The 15440-nt window shown below is 48.6% G+C and overlaps 1 protein-coding gene across 1 annotated transcript; it reads left to right on the top strand.

Annotated features, from left to right (window-relative positions):
• The first annotated feature begins 9780 nt into the window (after positions 1–9780).
• LOC144602898 (signaling lymphocytic activation molecule-like) lies at positions 9781–15405 on the top strand. Its single transcript, XM_078416019.1, has 4 exons — positions 9781–9802; positions 10696–10821; positions 14087–14416; positions 15071–15405. Exons 1-4 carry the CDS (start codon positions 9781–9783, stop codon positions 15403–15405), a joined length of 813 nt encoding a protein of 270 aa, XP_078272145.1.
• The last annotated feature ends 35 nt before the right edge of the window (positions 15406–15440 follow it).

Here is a 15440-nt window from a genome sequence, read left to right as displayed (position 1 = left end):
GTATTTGGAGGAACTGCAGATGCTGATTTAAACCAAAGATAGACGCATAATGCTGGGGTAACTCAGCGGAACAGGCAACATCTCCGGAGAAAAGGAATGGGAGGCGTTTTGGGTCGAGACCCCTCTATTACTGAAAATATCCTCTCCACGTCCGTTCTATCTCGACCTTTCATTGTTTGGTAAGTTTCAATGACCCCCCCCCCCCCCCCCCCCCCAACCTTCTAAACTCCAGCGAGTACAGGCCCAGAGTCTTCAAATGCGCCTCATACATTAACCCAATCATCCCTGGGATCGTTCTCATAAACCTCCTCTGAACCCTCTGTAATGCCAGCACATCCAGCACATCCTTCCTCAGTTATGGGTATTGCTCACAGTATTGCAAATGTGGCCTCACCAACACCGTGTAAGTTATTGCGCACACTAGCACTATCCTGTACACTGGGGACAATTTACAATTTTACTGGAGCCAATTAATCTACAAGCCTGTCCATCTTTGGAGTCCGGGAGGAAACCGGAGCCACCGGAGAAACATCACACGGTCACAGTGGGGTCGTGCAAACCCCGTAAATACTGCAGCCGTGGTCAGGATCGAACCCGGGCCTCTGGCACTGTAAGGCAACAACTCTACGGCCGTGCCACGGTGCGACTTAGATATAGCTCAGGAACAGGCCCTTCGGCCCAATTGCCCATGTCATCGAACGCTCCTCATATGTTAAACCAAACATCACCAGGGCTATTCTCGTAAACCTTGCACTGTACGTTACAAGCCTGAGTCACGTAAACACAAGGTCTAAAAACAGCGCCTGAGAGCCGGGGTCGATCCCGCTAACCGGTACAGTCTGTACGGAGTTTGTACGTTCTTCCCGTGAGCTGTGTGAGTGCTCTCCGAGAACTTCGGTTTCCTCACACACTCCAAAATCGTAATTGGCTTGGTGCAAATGTAAAAATTGTCCCTAGTGTACGTAGGAGAGTGTTAGTGTGCGGGGATCACTGGTCGGTAGACTCGGGTTCCAGTCAACAGTGGGCCATTGTGAGTTCCACTGTGGGCGAAGAAGGGTCTCGACCCGAAACGACACCCATTCCTTCTCTCCTGAGATGCTGCCTGAAAATAGACAACAGACAATATGTTCAGGAGGAGGCCATTCGGCCATTCGAGCCAGCACCGCCATTCAATGTGATCATGGCTGATCATTCTCAATCAGTACCCCGTTCCTGCCTTCTCCCCATGCCCCCTGACTCCGCTATCCTTAAGAGCTCTATCTAGCTCTCTCTTGAATGCATTCAGAGAATTGGCCTCCACTGCCTTCTGAGGCAGAGAATTCCACAGATTCACAACTCTCTGACCTGCTGAGTTACTCCAGCATTTTGTGAAATAAATACCTTCGATTTGTACCAGCATCTGCAGTTATTTTCTTGCACAATCCATTGTGTGTGTGGATATCTCTTTTTGTTCTGGCCTTATCTTCCGTGCGGTAGAGTTGCTGCCTCACAGCGAATGCAGCGCCGGAGACCCGGGTTCGGTCCTGACCTCGGGTACTGTCTGAACGCAGTTTGTACGTTCTCCCCGTGACCTGCGTTCTCCCCGTTTTCTCCGAGATCTTCAGTTTCCTCCCCCACTCCAAAGACCTACATATATGTCGGTTAATTGGCTTCGCGTATGTGTAAATTGTCCCCAGTGTGTGTAGGATAGTGTTAGTGTGCAAGGATCGTTGGTCGGTGCGGATTCGACGGGCCGAAGGGCCTGTTACCCCTCTGTATCTCCAAACCAAACTAAACTGAACTAAATAAACTAAAGGAAACCTCCGGCCCAAAGCCCTCCCCACCAACTTTCAATCTGAAGAAGTGTCCGACCCGAAACGTCAGGCCGGCCTTTTTCTCCAGAGATGCTGCCTGTCCCGCTGAGTTACTCCAGCACTTTGTGTCTATCTTGACATTCAATCGGCATCTGCAGTTCTTTAACTTCACATCACACCGCGGCAGAATTTACCTTTTCACCTCAATAATACTGAAAAATGAAACACGGGACACGCTAGCACATTGCAAGTGAAGGCATTGAATTGACAGTACAACGCAGAGAAAGGCTGTCATTAATGCTTTTACTGTATAAATCACAAATAAATTACATGCCAAAGCAGGGGAAATAAAACGAGTTATTAGCCTGAAGTTTATTTTCAGTTAAAGAGAACTTCTCATGTTAATGACGGATGTAGGGTTTGGCTCTGAAAGGCATTGGTGTGTCAGTGAATGCAATGCAATGGTATCCTCCCTCCTCTCCTCCCCTTCCTTCCCAACCCCACCCCACTCTCGTCCTCTCCTCCCCCCTCTCCCCTCCCTTCCACCACCAACCACCTCCTCTCCCCTCCCCCTCTTAATCTACGCTCATCACCTTTCCTCCCTCCCCTCCTCCTTCCCTCCCTCTACCACCCTCCTCCTCTCCCCTCCACCCCTCCTTCCATCTTCCTCTCCCTTCCCCCTCCCTTCTCATCTCCCCCTCCATAATTCCCTCATCGCCCCATCCTCCGTTCCCCACCTCTCTTTCACTCCTTCCTCTCCCCCTCCCCTCTCCCCACTCCTCCTCTCCCCTCTACCCTTCCCCATCTTCCTCCCTCATCCTACCATCCACTTCCCTCATCCTACCCTCCCATCCTCTCTCCCCCTCTTCCTTCCCCATTCTCTCCCCGCACCCATCACCATTCCATTCCCGCCCCCCTCCTCTACCACCCTCTCGCCTTCTCCATCCCTCTTCTCGACCCTCTCTCCACCTCCCCCTCCTCCCCATTCTCTCCCCACCCCCATCACCTACCCTTCCCTCCTTCTCCCCTTCTCTCCCGCTACTCGCCTTCCTCTCGCCTCCCCTCCCCTCTTTCCGCTCACCTGCTCTCCTCCCTTCCCCTCCTCTCTCCCATCCCCCCTTCTCCCCCTATCACCTCCTCTCCTCTCCCTCCCTCCACCCTTCTTTTTCCCCCTCTTCTCGCCTCCTTCTCCCCCACCTCCTCTCTCCCCCTATTCCTCTCCTCCCCATTCTATCCCCTTCCCATCATCACACATGCACACACACAGGCAGATACACGTACATCCATACGCACAAGCAGGTGGGACTAGTTACAGCGCCCGAGACCTGGGTTCGATCCTGACCTCGGGTGCTGCCCGTGTAGAGTTTACACGTTCTCCCTGTAACTGCGTGGGTTTTGTCTGGGTGCTCCGGTTTCCCACACTCCAAAGACGTACAAGTTTGTTGGTTTGTTGACTAACCATAGTTTAGATATACCGCGCTGAAACGGGCCCTTCGGCCCACAAAGTCCGCACCGACCAGCGATCCCCGCACATTAACACTATCCTGCACACACTGGGGACAATTTACAATTATACCGAGACCAATTAACCTACGAACCTGTACGTCTTTGGAATGAGGAAGGAAACCGAAGATCTCGGAGAAAACCCGCAGGTGCACATTCTGTACAGACCACGTAGGCAGTTCCCCTCATCTCGGGTGTATTTTCAACTCTAACAGCACCCGTAGTCCGGATCGAAAACGGGTCTCTGGTCATGGCTGATCATTCTCAATCAGTACCCCGTTCCTGCCTTCTCCCCGTACCCCCTGACTCCGCTATCCTTAAGAGCTCTATCAAGCTCTCTCTTGAATGCATCCAGAGACTTGGCCTCCACTGCCTTCTGAGGCAGAGAATTCCACAGATTCACGACTCTCTGACTGAAAAAGTTTTTCCTCATCTCAGTTCTAAATGGCCTACCCTTTATTCTTAAACTGTGGCCCCTTGATCTGGACTCCCCCAACATTGGGAACATGTTTCCTGCCTCTAACGTGTCCAACCCCTTAATAATCTTATACGTTTCAATAAGATCTCCTCTCATCCTTCTAAATTCCAGTGTACACAAGGGGAGGTGGGGGGAGAAGAACGCTGGAAAATGGGGGGCAGCATGACAAAGCGTGGCAGGTAATAGGAGACACAAGTGAGTGGAACATGATAGGCAGGTAGAATCACAGAGGCATACAGCGTGGAAACAGGCCCTTCGGCCCACCTTTCCCACACTGACCAACGTGCCCCATCTACACCAGTCCCACCTACCTGCATTTGGCCCATATCCTTCGAAACCTCTCATATCCACCTGTCTAATCGTTTCTTCAACGTTGCGATGGTCCATGTCTCAACTTTCACTGCTGGAAATATGTATTTGGAGGAACTGCAGATGCTGATTTAAACCAAAGATAGACGCATAATGCTGGGGTAACTCAGCGGAACAGGCAACATCTCCGGAGAAAAGGAATGGGAGGCGCTTCGGGTCGAGACCCTTCTATTACTGAAAATATCCTCTCCACGTCCGTTCTATCTCGACCTTTCATTGTTTGGTAAGTTTCAATGACCCCCCCCCCCCCCCCCCAACCTTCTAAACTCCAACGAGTACAGGCCCAGAGTCTTCAAATGCTCCTCATACATTAACCCAATCATCCCTGGGATCGTTTTCATAAACCTCCTCTGAACCCTCTGTAATGCCAGCACACCCAGCACATCCTTCCTCAGTTATTGGTATTGCTCACAGTATTGCAAATGTGGCCTCACCAACACCGTGTAAGTTATTGCGCACATTAGCACTATCCTGTACACTAGGGGCAATTTACAATTTTACTGGAGCCAATTAACCTACAAACCTGTCCATCTTTGGAGTCCGGGAGGAAACCGGAGCCACCGGAGAAACATCACACGGTCACAGTGGGGTCGTGCAAACCCCGTAAATACTGCAGCCGTGGTCAGGATCGAACCCGGGCCTCTGGCACTGTAAAGCAACAACTCTACGGCCGTGCCACGGTGCGACTTAGATATAGCTCAGGAACAGGCCCTTCGGCCCAATTGCCCATGTCATCGAACGCTCCTCATATGTTAAACCAAACATCACCAGGGCTATTCTCGTAAACCTTGCACTGTACGTTACAAGCCTGAGTCACGTAAACACAAGGTCTAAAAACAGCGCCTGAGAGCCGGGGTCGATCCCGCTAACCGGTACAGTCTGTACGGAGTTTGTACGTTCTTCCCGTGAGCTGTGTGAGTGCTCTCCGAGAACTTCGGTTTCCTCACACACTCCAAAATCGTAATTGGCTTGGTGCAAATGTAAAAATTGTCCCTAGTGTACGTAGGATAGTGTTAGTGTGCGGGGATCACTGGTCGGTAGACTCGGGTTCCAGTCAACAGTGGGCCATTGTGAGCTCCACTGTGGGCGAAGAAGGGTCTCGACCCGAAACGACACCCATTCCTTCTCTCCTGAGATGCTGCCTGAAAATAGACAACAGACAATATGTTCAGGAGGAGGCCATTCGGCCATTCGAGCCAGCACCGCCATTCAATGTGATCATGGCTGATCATTCTCAATCAGTACCCCGTTCCTGCCTTCTCCCCATGCCCCCTGACTCCGCTATCCTTAAGAGCTCTATCTAGCTCTCTCTTGAATGCATTCAGAGAATTGGCCTCCACTGCCTTCTGAGGCAGAGAATTCCACAGATTCACAACTCTCTGACCTGCTGAGTTACTCCAGCATTTTGTGAAATAAATACCTTCGATTTGTACCAGCATCTGCAGTTATTTTCTTGCACAATCCATTGTGGGCGTGGTTATCTCTTTTTGTTCTGGCCTTATCTTCCGTGCGGTAGAGTTGCTGCCTCACAGCGAATGCAGCGCCGGAGACCCGGGTTCGGTCCTGACCTCGGGTACTGTCTGAACGCAGTTTGTACGTTCTCCCCGTGACCTGCGTTCTCCCCGTTTTCTCCGAGATCTTCAGTTTCCTCCCCCACTCCAAAGACCTACATATATGTCGGTTAATTGGCTTCGCGTATGTGTAAATTGTCCCCAGTGTGTGTAGGATAGTGTTAGTGTGCAAGGATCGTTGGTCGGTGCGGATTCGACGGGCCGAAGGGCCTGTTACCCCTCTGTATCTCCAAACCAAACTAAACTGAACTAAATAAACTAAAGGAAACCTCCGGCCCAAAGCCCTCCCCACCAACTTTCAATCTGAAGAAGTGTCCGACCCGAAACGTCAGGCCGGCCTTTTTCTCCAGAGATGCTGCCTGTCCCGCTGAGTTACTCCAGCACTTTGTGTCTATCTTGACATTCAATCGGCATCTGCAGTTCTTTAACTTCACATCACACCGCGGCAGAATTTACCTTTTCACCTCAATAATACTGAAAAATGAAACACGGGACACGCTAGCACATTGCAAGTGAAGGCATTGAATTGACAGTACAACGCAGAGAAAGGCTGTCATTAATGCTTTTACTGTATAAATCACAAATAAATTACATGCCAAAGCAGGGGAAATAAAACGAGTTATTAGCCTGAAGTTTATTTTCAGTTAAAGAGAACTTCTCATGTTAATGACGGATGTAGGGTTTGGCTCTGAAAGGCATTGGTGTGTCAGTGAATGCAATGCAATGGTATCCTCCCTCCTCTCCTCCCCTTCCTTCCCAACCCCACCCCACTCTCGTCCTCTCCTCCCCCCTCTCCCCTCCCTTCCACCACCAACCACCTCCTCTCCCCTCCCCCTCTTAATCTACGCTCATCACCTTTCCTCCCTCCCCTCCTCCTTCCCTCCCTCTACCACCCTCCTCCTCTCCCCTCCACCCCTCCTTCCATCTTCCTCTCCCTTCCCCCTCCCTTCTCATCTCCCCCTCCATAATTCCCTCATCGCCCCATCCTCCGTTCCCCACCTCTCTTTCACTCCTTCCTCTCCCCCTCCCCTCTCCCCACTCCTCCTCTCCCCTCTACCCTTCCCCATCTTCCTCCCTCATCCTACCATCCACTTCCCTCATCCTACCCTCCCATCCTCTCTCCCCCTCTTCCTTCCCCATTCTCTCCCCGCACCCATCACCATTCCATTCCCGCCCCCCTCCTCTACCACCCTCTCGCCTTCTCCATCCCTCTTCTCGACCCTCTCTCCACCTCCCCCTCCTCCCCATTCTCTCCCCACCCCCATCACCTACCCTTCCCTCCTTCTCCCCTTCTCTCCCGCTACTCGCCTTCCTCTCGCCTCCCCTCCCCTCTTTCCGCTCACCTGCTCTCCTCCCTTCCCCTCCTCTCTCCCATCCCCCCTTCTCCCCCTATCACCTCCTCTCCTCTCCCTCCCTCCACCCTTCTTTTTCCCCCTCTTCTCGCCTCCTTCTCCCCCACCTCCTCTCTCCCCCTATTCCTCTCCTCCCCATTCTATCCCCTTCCCATCATCACACATGCACACACACAGGCAGATACACGTACATCCATACGCACAAGCAGGTGGGACTAGTTACAGCGCCCGAGACCTGGGTTCGATCCTGACCTCGGGTGCTGCCCGTGTAGAGTTTACACGTTCTCCCTGTAACTGCGTGGGTTTTGTCTGGGTGCTCCGGTTTCCCACACTCCAAAGACGTACAAGTTTGTTGGTTTGTTGACTAACCATAGTTTAGATATACCGCGCGGAAACAGGCCCTTCGGCCCACAAAGTCCGCACCGACCAGCGATCCCCGCACATTAACACTATCCTGCACACACTGGGGACAATTTACAATTATACCGAGACCAATTAACCTACGAACCTGTACGTCTTTGGAATGTGGAAGGAAACCGAAGATCTCGGAGAAAACCCGAAGGTGCACATTCTGCACAGACCACGTAGGCAGTTCCCCTCATCTCGGGTGTATTTTCAACTCTAACAGCACCCGTAGTCCGGATCGGAAACGGGTCTCTGGTCATGGCTGATCATTCTCAATCAGTACCCCGTTCCTGCCTTCTCCCCATACCCCCTGACTCCGCTATCCCTAAGAGCTATATCTAGCTCTCTCTCTTGAATGCATCCAGAGACTTGGCCTCCACTGCCTTCTGAGGCAGAGAATTCCACAGATTCACTACTCTCTGACTGAAAAGGTTTTTCCTGATCTCAGTTCTAAATGGCCTACCCCTTACTCTTTAACTGTGCTCCCTGGTTCTGGACTCCCCCAACATTGGGAACATGTTTCCTGCCTCTAGCGCGTCAAATCCCTTAATAATCTTATATGTTTCAATAAGATCCCCTCTCATCCTTCTAAATTCCAGTGAAAAGAAGCCTAGTTGCTCCAATCTTTCAATATACGACAGTCCCGCCATTCCGCGAATTAACCTAGTAAACCTACGCTGCACGCCTTCAATAGCAAGAATATCCTTCCTCAAATTTGGAGACCAGAACTGCACACAGTACTCCAGGTGCGGTCTCACTAGGGCCCAGTACAACTGCAGAAGGACCTATTTGCTCCTACACTCAACTCCTCTTGTTATGAAAGCCAACATTCCGTTGGCTTTCTTCACTGCCTGCTGTACCTGCATGCTTTCTTTCAGTGACTGATGCACTAGGACACCCAGATCTCGTTTTCCTAACTTGACACCATTCAGATAATAATCTGCCTTCCTATTCCTACCACGAAAGTGGATAACCTCACACTTATCCACATTAAACTGCATCTGCCATGCATCCGCCCACTCACACAACCTGTCCAAGTCACCCTGCAACCTCATAGCATCTTCCTCACAGTTCACACTACCACCCAGCTTTGTATCATCTGCAAATTTGCTAATGGTACTTATAATCCATTCATCCAAGTCATTAATGTATATTGTAAATAGCTGCGGTCCCAGCACCGAGCCTTTTGGTATCGCACTAGTCACTGCCTGCCATTCTGAAAGGGACCCATTTATCCCCACTCTTTGCTTTCTGTCTGTCAACCAATTTTCTATCCGTGTCAGTCCCCTACCCCCAATACCATGTGCTCTAATTTTGCCAACTAATCTCCTATGTGGGACCTTGTCAAATGCTTTCTGAAAGTCGAGGTACACCACATCCACCGGCTCTCCCCTGTCAATTTTCCTAGTTACATCCTCAAAAATTTCCCGAAGATTAGTCAAGCATCATTTCCCCTTCGTAAATCCACGCTGAACCGGAACGATCCTGTTACTGATATCCAAATGCTCCACAATTTAGTCTTTTATAATTGACTCCAGCATCTTCCCCACCACTGTTGTCAGTCTAACTGGTCTATCATTTCCCGTTTTCTCTCTCCCTCCTTTCTTAAAAAGGGGGATAACATTAGCTACCCTCCAATCACAGGAACTGATCCTGAATCTATAGAACATTGGAAAAGTGCTAGTGTACGGGGTGAACGCTGGACGGCGCGGACTTGCCGTCTGTTACCGCGATGAAGAAGGGTCTCGACCCGAAACCTCACCCATTCCTTCTCTCCTGAGACACTGAGTTACTCCAGAATTTTGTGTCTATCTTCTGTATCCCTACAGTCTGAAGCCTCTCCCCTCACTTGGTTCTACCTACATCCTTCTCGCTGTTGTATCACCTCACCCCCAGAACTTCCTCAACGTGGCCACATCCCTTTCCCCTTCTTGATCACGCCGAGTTCTGAGGGCGTCACGGTGGCGCAGCGATAAAGTTGCTTCCTCACGGCGCCAGAGACCCGGCTTCGATCCTGACCACGGGTGCTGTCTGTATGGAGTTTGTACCTTCTCCCCGTGACATGCGTGGGTTTTCTCCGTGATTTTCAGTTTCCTCCCACATACAGGTTTGTACGTGAATTGACTTGGTATAATGTAAATTACCCGTAGTATGTTTAGGATTGTGTAAATGTGCGGGGATCCCTGGTCAGTGCGGACTCGGTGGGCCGAAGGGCCTGTTTCCGCGCTGTGTCACTAAACTAAACTAAACTAAACCAAGCAGTTTACATATTAGTGGCTTATGTTTTGTTAGACACGCATCATTCCTTGATGTTGGCGAATACCGTGTCAGGTACTAACACTACTGGTTAAGACGCTATTGAACGTCGATATAGATATGTATTCCTTATAAAGAATATTTTGTATATATTTCTTATTTTCTTACATATAAATATATATATATATTTATTTTTTACATTTTAACCTCAGCAGATCGTCGTCGTAGAAAACTGTTTAAACTTTTTAAATCATTTTGTGTCCCTTAAACTTTTTAAGGCCACCTAATTTAATTAACACGTTTTATTGTTTAAACGATGATTGATTTTTGCATCATTTTTTACAGTGTACTCTACTTACATATTTCGTTGTGCTGCCGCAAGTAAGAATTTCATCGTTCTATCTGGGACATATGACAATAAAACACTCTAGACTCTTGCCTCTTGAGATGATGCCTGAGGGAAAAGGAAACATGAATTGTCGTTGGGTGGTCAGAATGAATGGGTGGATTCCATGAAAAGGAATCATACATTTGAGTTCAGAAATAACAGCATTTAAAAGACATCAACATAAGATGAGCGTTTGATGGCACTGGGCCTGTACTCGCTGGAGTTTAGAAAGATGAGTGGGGATCTCACTGAAACATAACGGATAGTGAAATGCCTGGAGAGAGTGGATGTGGAGAGGGTGTTTCCACTAGTGAGAGAGTCTAGGATCAGCGTACGGTGTCAGGGGTTATGGGGAGAAGGCAGGAGAATGGGGTTGACAAGATAGATCAGCCAAGATTGAATGGCGGAGTAGACTCGATGGGCTGAATAGACTAATTCTGCTCCAATGACTTATGAACATGAACTATCTTTCCTCTGCAGTCTGCGTTCTGATGCGGGTCATGTCCAGCATTTCTTTGCCTCCACAAAAGCTGCTCGAACTGCTGAGATTCTCTAACATGTTATTTTTTTCTTGCTACAGATTCCAGCATCTGCCGTATCTTGTGTCTCAATAACAACCTGCTCTTCGGAGAAGGCATGGCCAGGAGAGTTCCTGGGATTCACTCCCTCATCGGGATACTTTGGCTGCTGTTGAGCGACTCTGGAGGTGAGTCCATGCCTTGACCTAGGGCTGGGGGTGGCGGTAGGGTGGAAGAAGAGGTGCTACATAGAACAGTACAGCACATGAACAGGTCATTCAGCCCACAACATGCATGCGGAACATGATGCCAAGATAAAGTAAACTCCTCTCCCTACATATAATACATGTCTGTGCATCCCCTGTATATCCATGTGCCTTTCCAAACGCCACTTAAACCCTACTCTCTTATCTGCCCTCCACCACCACCTCTAGCAGCGCATTCCATACACCCACCACTCTCGGTGTAAAACAAACTTGTGGCCCCACATCCCGAGGGCGTGCAGGTTTGTAGGTTAATTGCCCGCAGTGCCTATGGAGCGGATGCGAAAGTAGAATAATATAGAACTTGTGTGATCGGGTGATCGATGGTTGATGTGGGCTCGGTGGACCGAGTAGCCTGTTTCCATGGTCTGTCTGTCTGTCTGTCCGTCCGTCCGTCCGTCTGTCCGTCTGTCTGCCTGCCTGCCTGCCCGTCTGCCTGTCTGTCTGCCTCTATCTATTTATTGATCTACCTATCCAGGGAGTTCAAATACCCAGGAGTGCACCTGGACAGTAAAATTGACTGGTCCAGGAACGTTGAGGCCCTGTACAAGAAGGGACAGAGCCGTCTTTACTTTTTGAGCAGGCTCCGCTCCTTCAACGTCTGCAGTGAGATGCTGCAGATGTTCTACCAATCGGCGGTGGCCAGTGCCATGTTCTTCGCTGCCGTTTCCTGGGACAGCACGGCGAAGGCTGCGGGCGCCAACAGGATCAACAAACTCATCAGGAAGGCTGGCTCCGTCCTGGGGGCGGAGTTGGATTCTTGGGAGGCCGAGTTGGAGGGGGCGATGTTCCTCAAACTGCGGAGCATCCTGGACAACACAGCTCACCCCCTCCATGACACACTGGTCAACCTGGGGAGCACCTTCAGCAACAGACTGGTCCCACCAAGATGCAGCACAGAACTCCACAGGAGATCCTTACTCCTTGTGGCTGTCAAACTTTATAATCCTGCCCCTTCTGTCGTGGGGTAGACTGAGACTGAGACTGAGACTGAGAACGACCCCCCACCCCCCAAACCACATCCTCCATCGTTGCACATCCACAAAGCCATACCACTCGTCACTTTATTTTCATGTTTAATGTACTTTGTGTTTTTTTATGACTGTTGGCAAATTAATTTCCATCCTGGGATAAATGAAGTTCTCTCGTATTGTACCGTATATATCTAAAATCTTTTCACTCTACCTCGGTACCTGTGACAATCAACGATACTAAACTATCTATCTTCTAATCTATCTAGAAAAATCTATCTATATAATCTATCAATATATCTAATATATCAATCTATCTAATCAATCTAGTTTATCGATCTAATCTATCTATTTAACTTATCTATCTATTTAATTTATCAATCTAATCTATCCATCCAGATTGGGTTCAATCGCAATGCCCAGAAATGTCTGTGTGGAGATTGCATATTCGCCATGTGACTGACCCTTCCTAGCTCCAAGTTGAAGATGTGAGGTGATGCCATGGGTAGACCTGCTGCCCTTGTCCATTAGGGTCGGGACAACTCACTGCCGTGCTGGGAAGCTATGGACACAAGCACACCAGAGCTTGCTCCAGCTGCTGGGAAATCTAAATTCAGTTCTTCAATAAACAAAGATTAAACACACACATCCTTCCGGGCAAAGTACTCTGTATTTCGTTTGGGCAGCTTACATCCCAGCGGTATAAACATTGATTTTTCCAATTTCATGTAACCATTGCATTCCCTCTCTCTCCGTCCCTCCCTCATCCTAGTCTTCTTACCAGTTTCACTGTTTGCATCCACTCGTTATCACCTATTCCACAGCCAACAATGGACCACCGTGGGCTCCACCTTTCCTTGATCATCGTTGATGGCTTTGATTCGTTCTTTTCATACCTTTCATTCATATATTCTTGGTACCCTTTTTCAAACCTCTCGTTTCCCTCTCCCTGACTCTCAGTCTGAAGAAGATTCTTGACCCGAAACATCAGCTATCCCTTTTCTCCACAGATGCTGCCTGACCCGCTGAGTTATTCCAGCATTTTGTGTCTCTCTTCGGTGTAAACCAGCATCTGCATTCCCTTCCACCACTGTAGTCGTGGTCTGGCCCCTGTCTGCTTATACGTAGCCCTTCATTGCCTCTGATCTGGATAAAGAAGTGACTTATTACAAAGGCTACAGAGGGTCGGAAAAATACGAGAGGCGCCATCATTCCACATAGAACGGCGCAGAACAGGAACAGACCGTTAGGCAACAATGTGCATGATGAACATGATGCCGAGATAAAAACCAATCTCATCTGCCTGCACATGATCCATATCCCTCCATTTCCTGCATATCCATGTGCCCATCTCAAAACCCCTTAGATGCCATTATCATATCTACCACCTCTCCAAACAGACAGGTCTACTGTAAACGGGGGTCCCTTTGATAATATAGAATGGGCAAGAGTGAACTGACAGCCTGCTTTCTCCCTTGCAAGATAAATGCAAGATACATATAAAATTCTTAAAGGATTGGACAGGCTAGATGCAGGAAAAACGTTACCGATGTTGGGGTTGTCCAGAACCAGGGGTCACAGTTTAAGAATAAGGGGTAGGCCATTTAGGACTGAGATGAGGGGAAAACGTTTCTCCCAAAGAGTTGTGAATCTGTGGAATTCTCGGCTACAGAGGCAGCGGAGTCCAAATCAATAGATTTGTTCTTTAATGTCTACTGCCGGACCCTGACGTGAGAGGACGCTGGCGTTGATTATTCGCCGCTTTTCCGTCAGGATAGTTTGTCTGTTTGTCTGTTTGTTTCTATGTTAATTGTATTTGTAAAGCGCTTTGTGCATGTGTTAAGGCGCTATATAAAATAAATATATTATTATTATTATTATTAATAGATGTATTCAAGAGAGAGTTAGATACAGCTCTTCGGGCTAACGGAATCAATGGATATGGAGAAAAAGCAGGAACAGGGTACTGATTCTGGATGATCAGCCATGATCATATTGAATGGTGGTGCAGGCTCGAAGGGCCGAATGGCCTACTCCTGCACCTACTTTCTATGTTTCTAAAATTATTCATTCAGAGCCTCTTCTTTATGGGCGGTGGAATACACATGTGCCTGCTGCCCTTGTCCATTAGGGTTGGGACAACTCACTGCCGTGCTAAGAAACTATGAACACCAACACACCAGAGCTGATGGCACTAATATCTTGTCCTTGTGTTTCAGGTCTGGGACAGACTGCTGGGAAACCAGACACTCGTCGCTTGGTGAATGGGACACTGGGACAGTCAGTCACAATACCAGGATGTATCTTAGCAGAAAACATTACTGTCCTTAGTTGGGATTACCAAAGTTCACCAACAACAGGAAAGATTCAATTATGTGTGAAAACTCAAAACAATCCAATACAATATAACAAACAGGGAATCAGGTTAAACCTGAAGGACTGTAGTCTGGAAATACAGAACCTAACGGAACGTGATCAAGGTCTATATGAAATGAACTTAAGGACAAATCTGGTTGTCCTTGTACAAGCGACAGAACTGAAGATTTATGGTAATCTATTTCAATTTAAAAAACGGTACATTTTCCAATCTAACAACCATTAAGACTTTAAAGATGTAAGGGGAGATGCTTACGATGTGAGCCAACATCTGTGGGTTATACGGGCAGGGTGAATACTGAAACATTACATGGGTTGGAGTCCTTGCTCGTGAAGGGGCCCATCCTCAGTATTTGCTGTTTAAATATTAATGGAGGAGCATTAGGATGGGTTCCTGAAGGGAGGTCTCTCACAGCCATCTAACTTTCCTATAAGATGATGGGGCCACAGACATTAAACTTTCTCCACTAATAATGAGTTTACTTGTGATCTAGTTTTGATGGCAAAGTGTAACCTGGACGATACATTTTTGTAAACTCACGGGATGGATTTTGCACTAAAAGTACGGGTGCTTGTCTGTGCAGAGTTTGTAAATTGACCGTAGTCTGTGTAGGATAGTGCAAGTGTGCGGGATTCGCTGGTCAGCGTGGACTCGGTGGGCCGAAGGGCTTGTTTCCTTGCTGCATCTCTAAACTAAACTAAACTAAACTAAACTAAACTAAACTGTCTTCTACTATTAATGTTTTTGTGAGAAACTCATGGGTAGCACCTTCTATAACTAGTTGTTATTATTCCATGGCTTGTATTTGCGCTTTTCTTTGAAACAGAACGAGTGTCATTACCGGTGATAAATATCAGTGCAGCCTTCACTGGCGGGGTGTGTAACGTTAGCTTGGTCTGTTCACTGGAGCACGGCACCGAGCCAGTCTACACTTGGTGGACAGGAGATGGCAAGGTCACGGCAGATGGGTCACACATACTGACAGACGGAGGGAGAAGGCTGGCACTATCCATCGCTCCACCCAACAACAACAGCGTGTACAACTGCACCGTGGGGAACCCTGTTAGCGAGGAGACGCGGAGCGTGAATCTCACAGAGCGCTGTTCTGCCCATGAAGGTTTGTGGCTTTATGTTTTCACACGAAGCACACTTCTCAAATAAAATAAGGTCTATTCATTTCCTTCCCATCCAAATCC

This window comes from Rhinoraja longicauda, chromosome 19 (genome assembly GCF_053455715.1).
Source record: "Rhinoraja longicauda isolate Sanriku21f chromosome 19, sRhiLon1.1, whole genome shotgun sequence".
In the NCBI taxonomy this organism is placed as follows: Eukaryota; Metazoa; Chordata; class Chondrichthyes; order Rajiformes; family Arhynchobatidae; genus Rhinoraja; species Rhinoraja longicauda.
The sequence above is the reverse complement of the archived record's forward strand: the minus strand, read 5'-3'. Positions and strand labels throughout refer to the sequence as shown.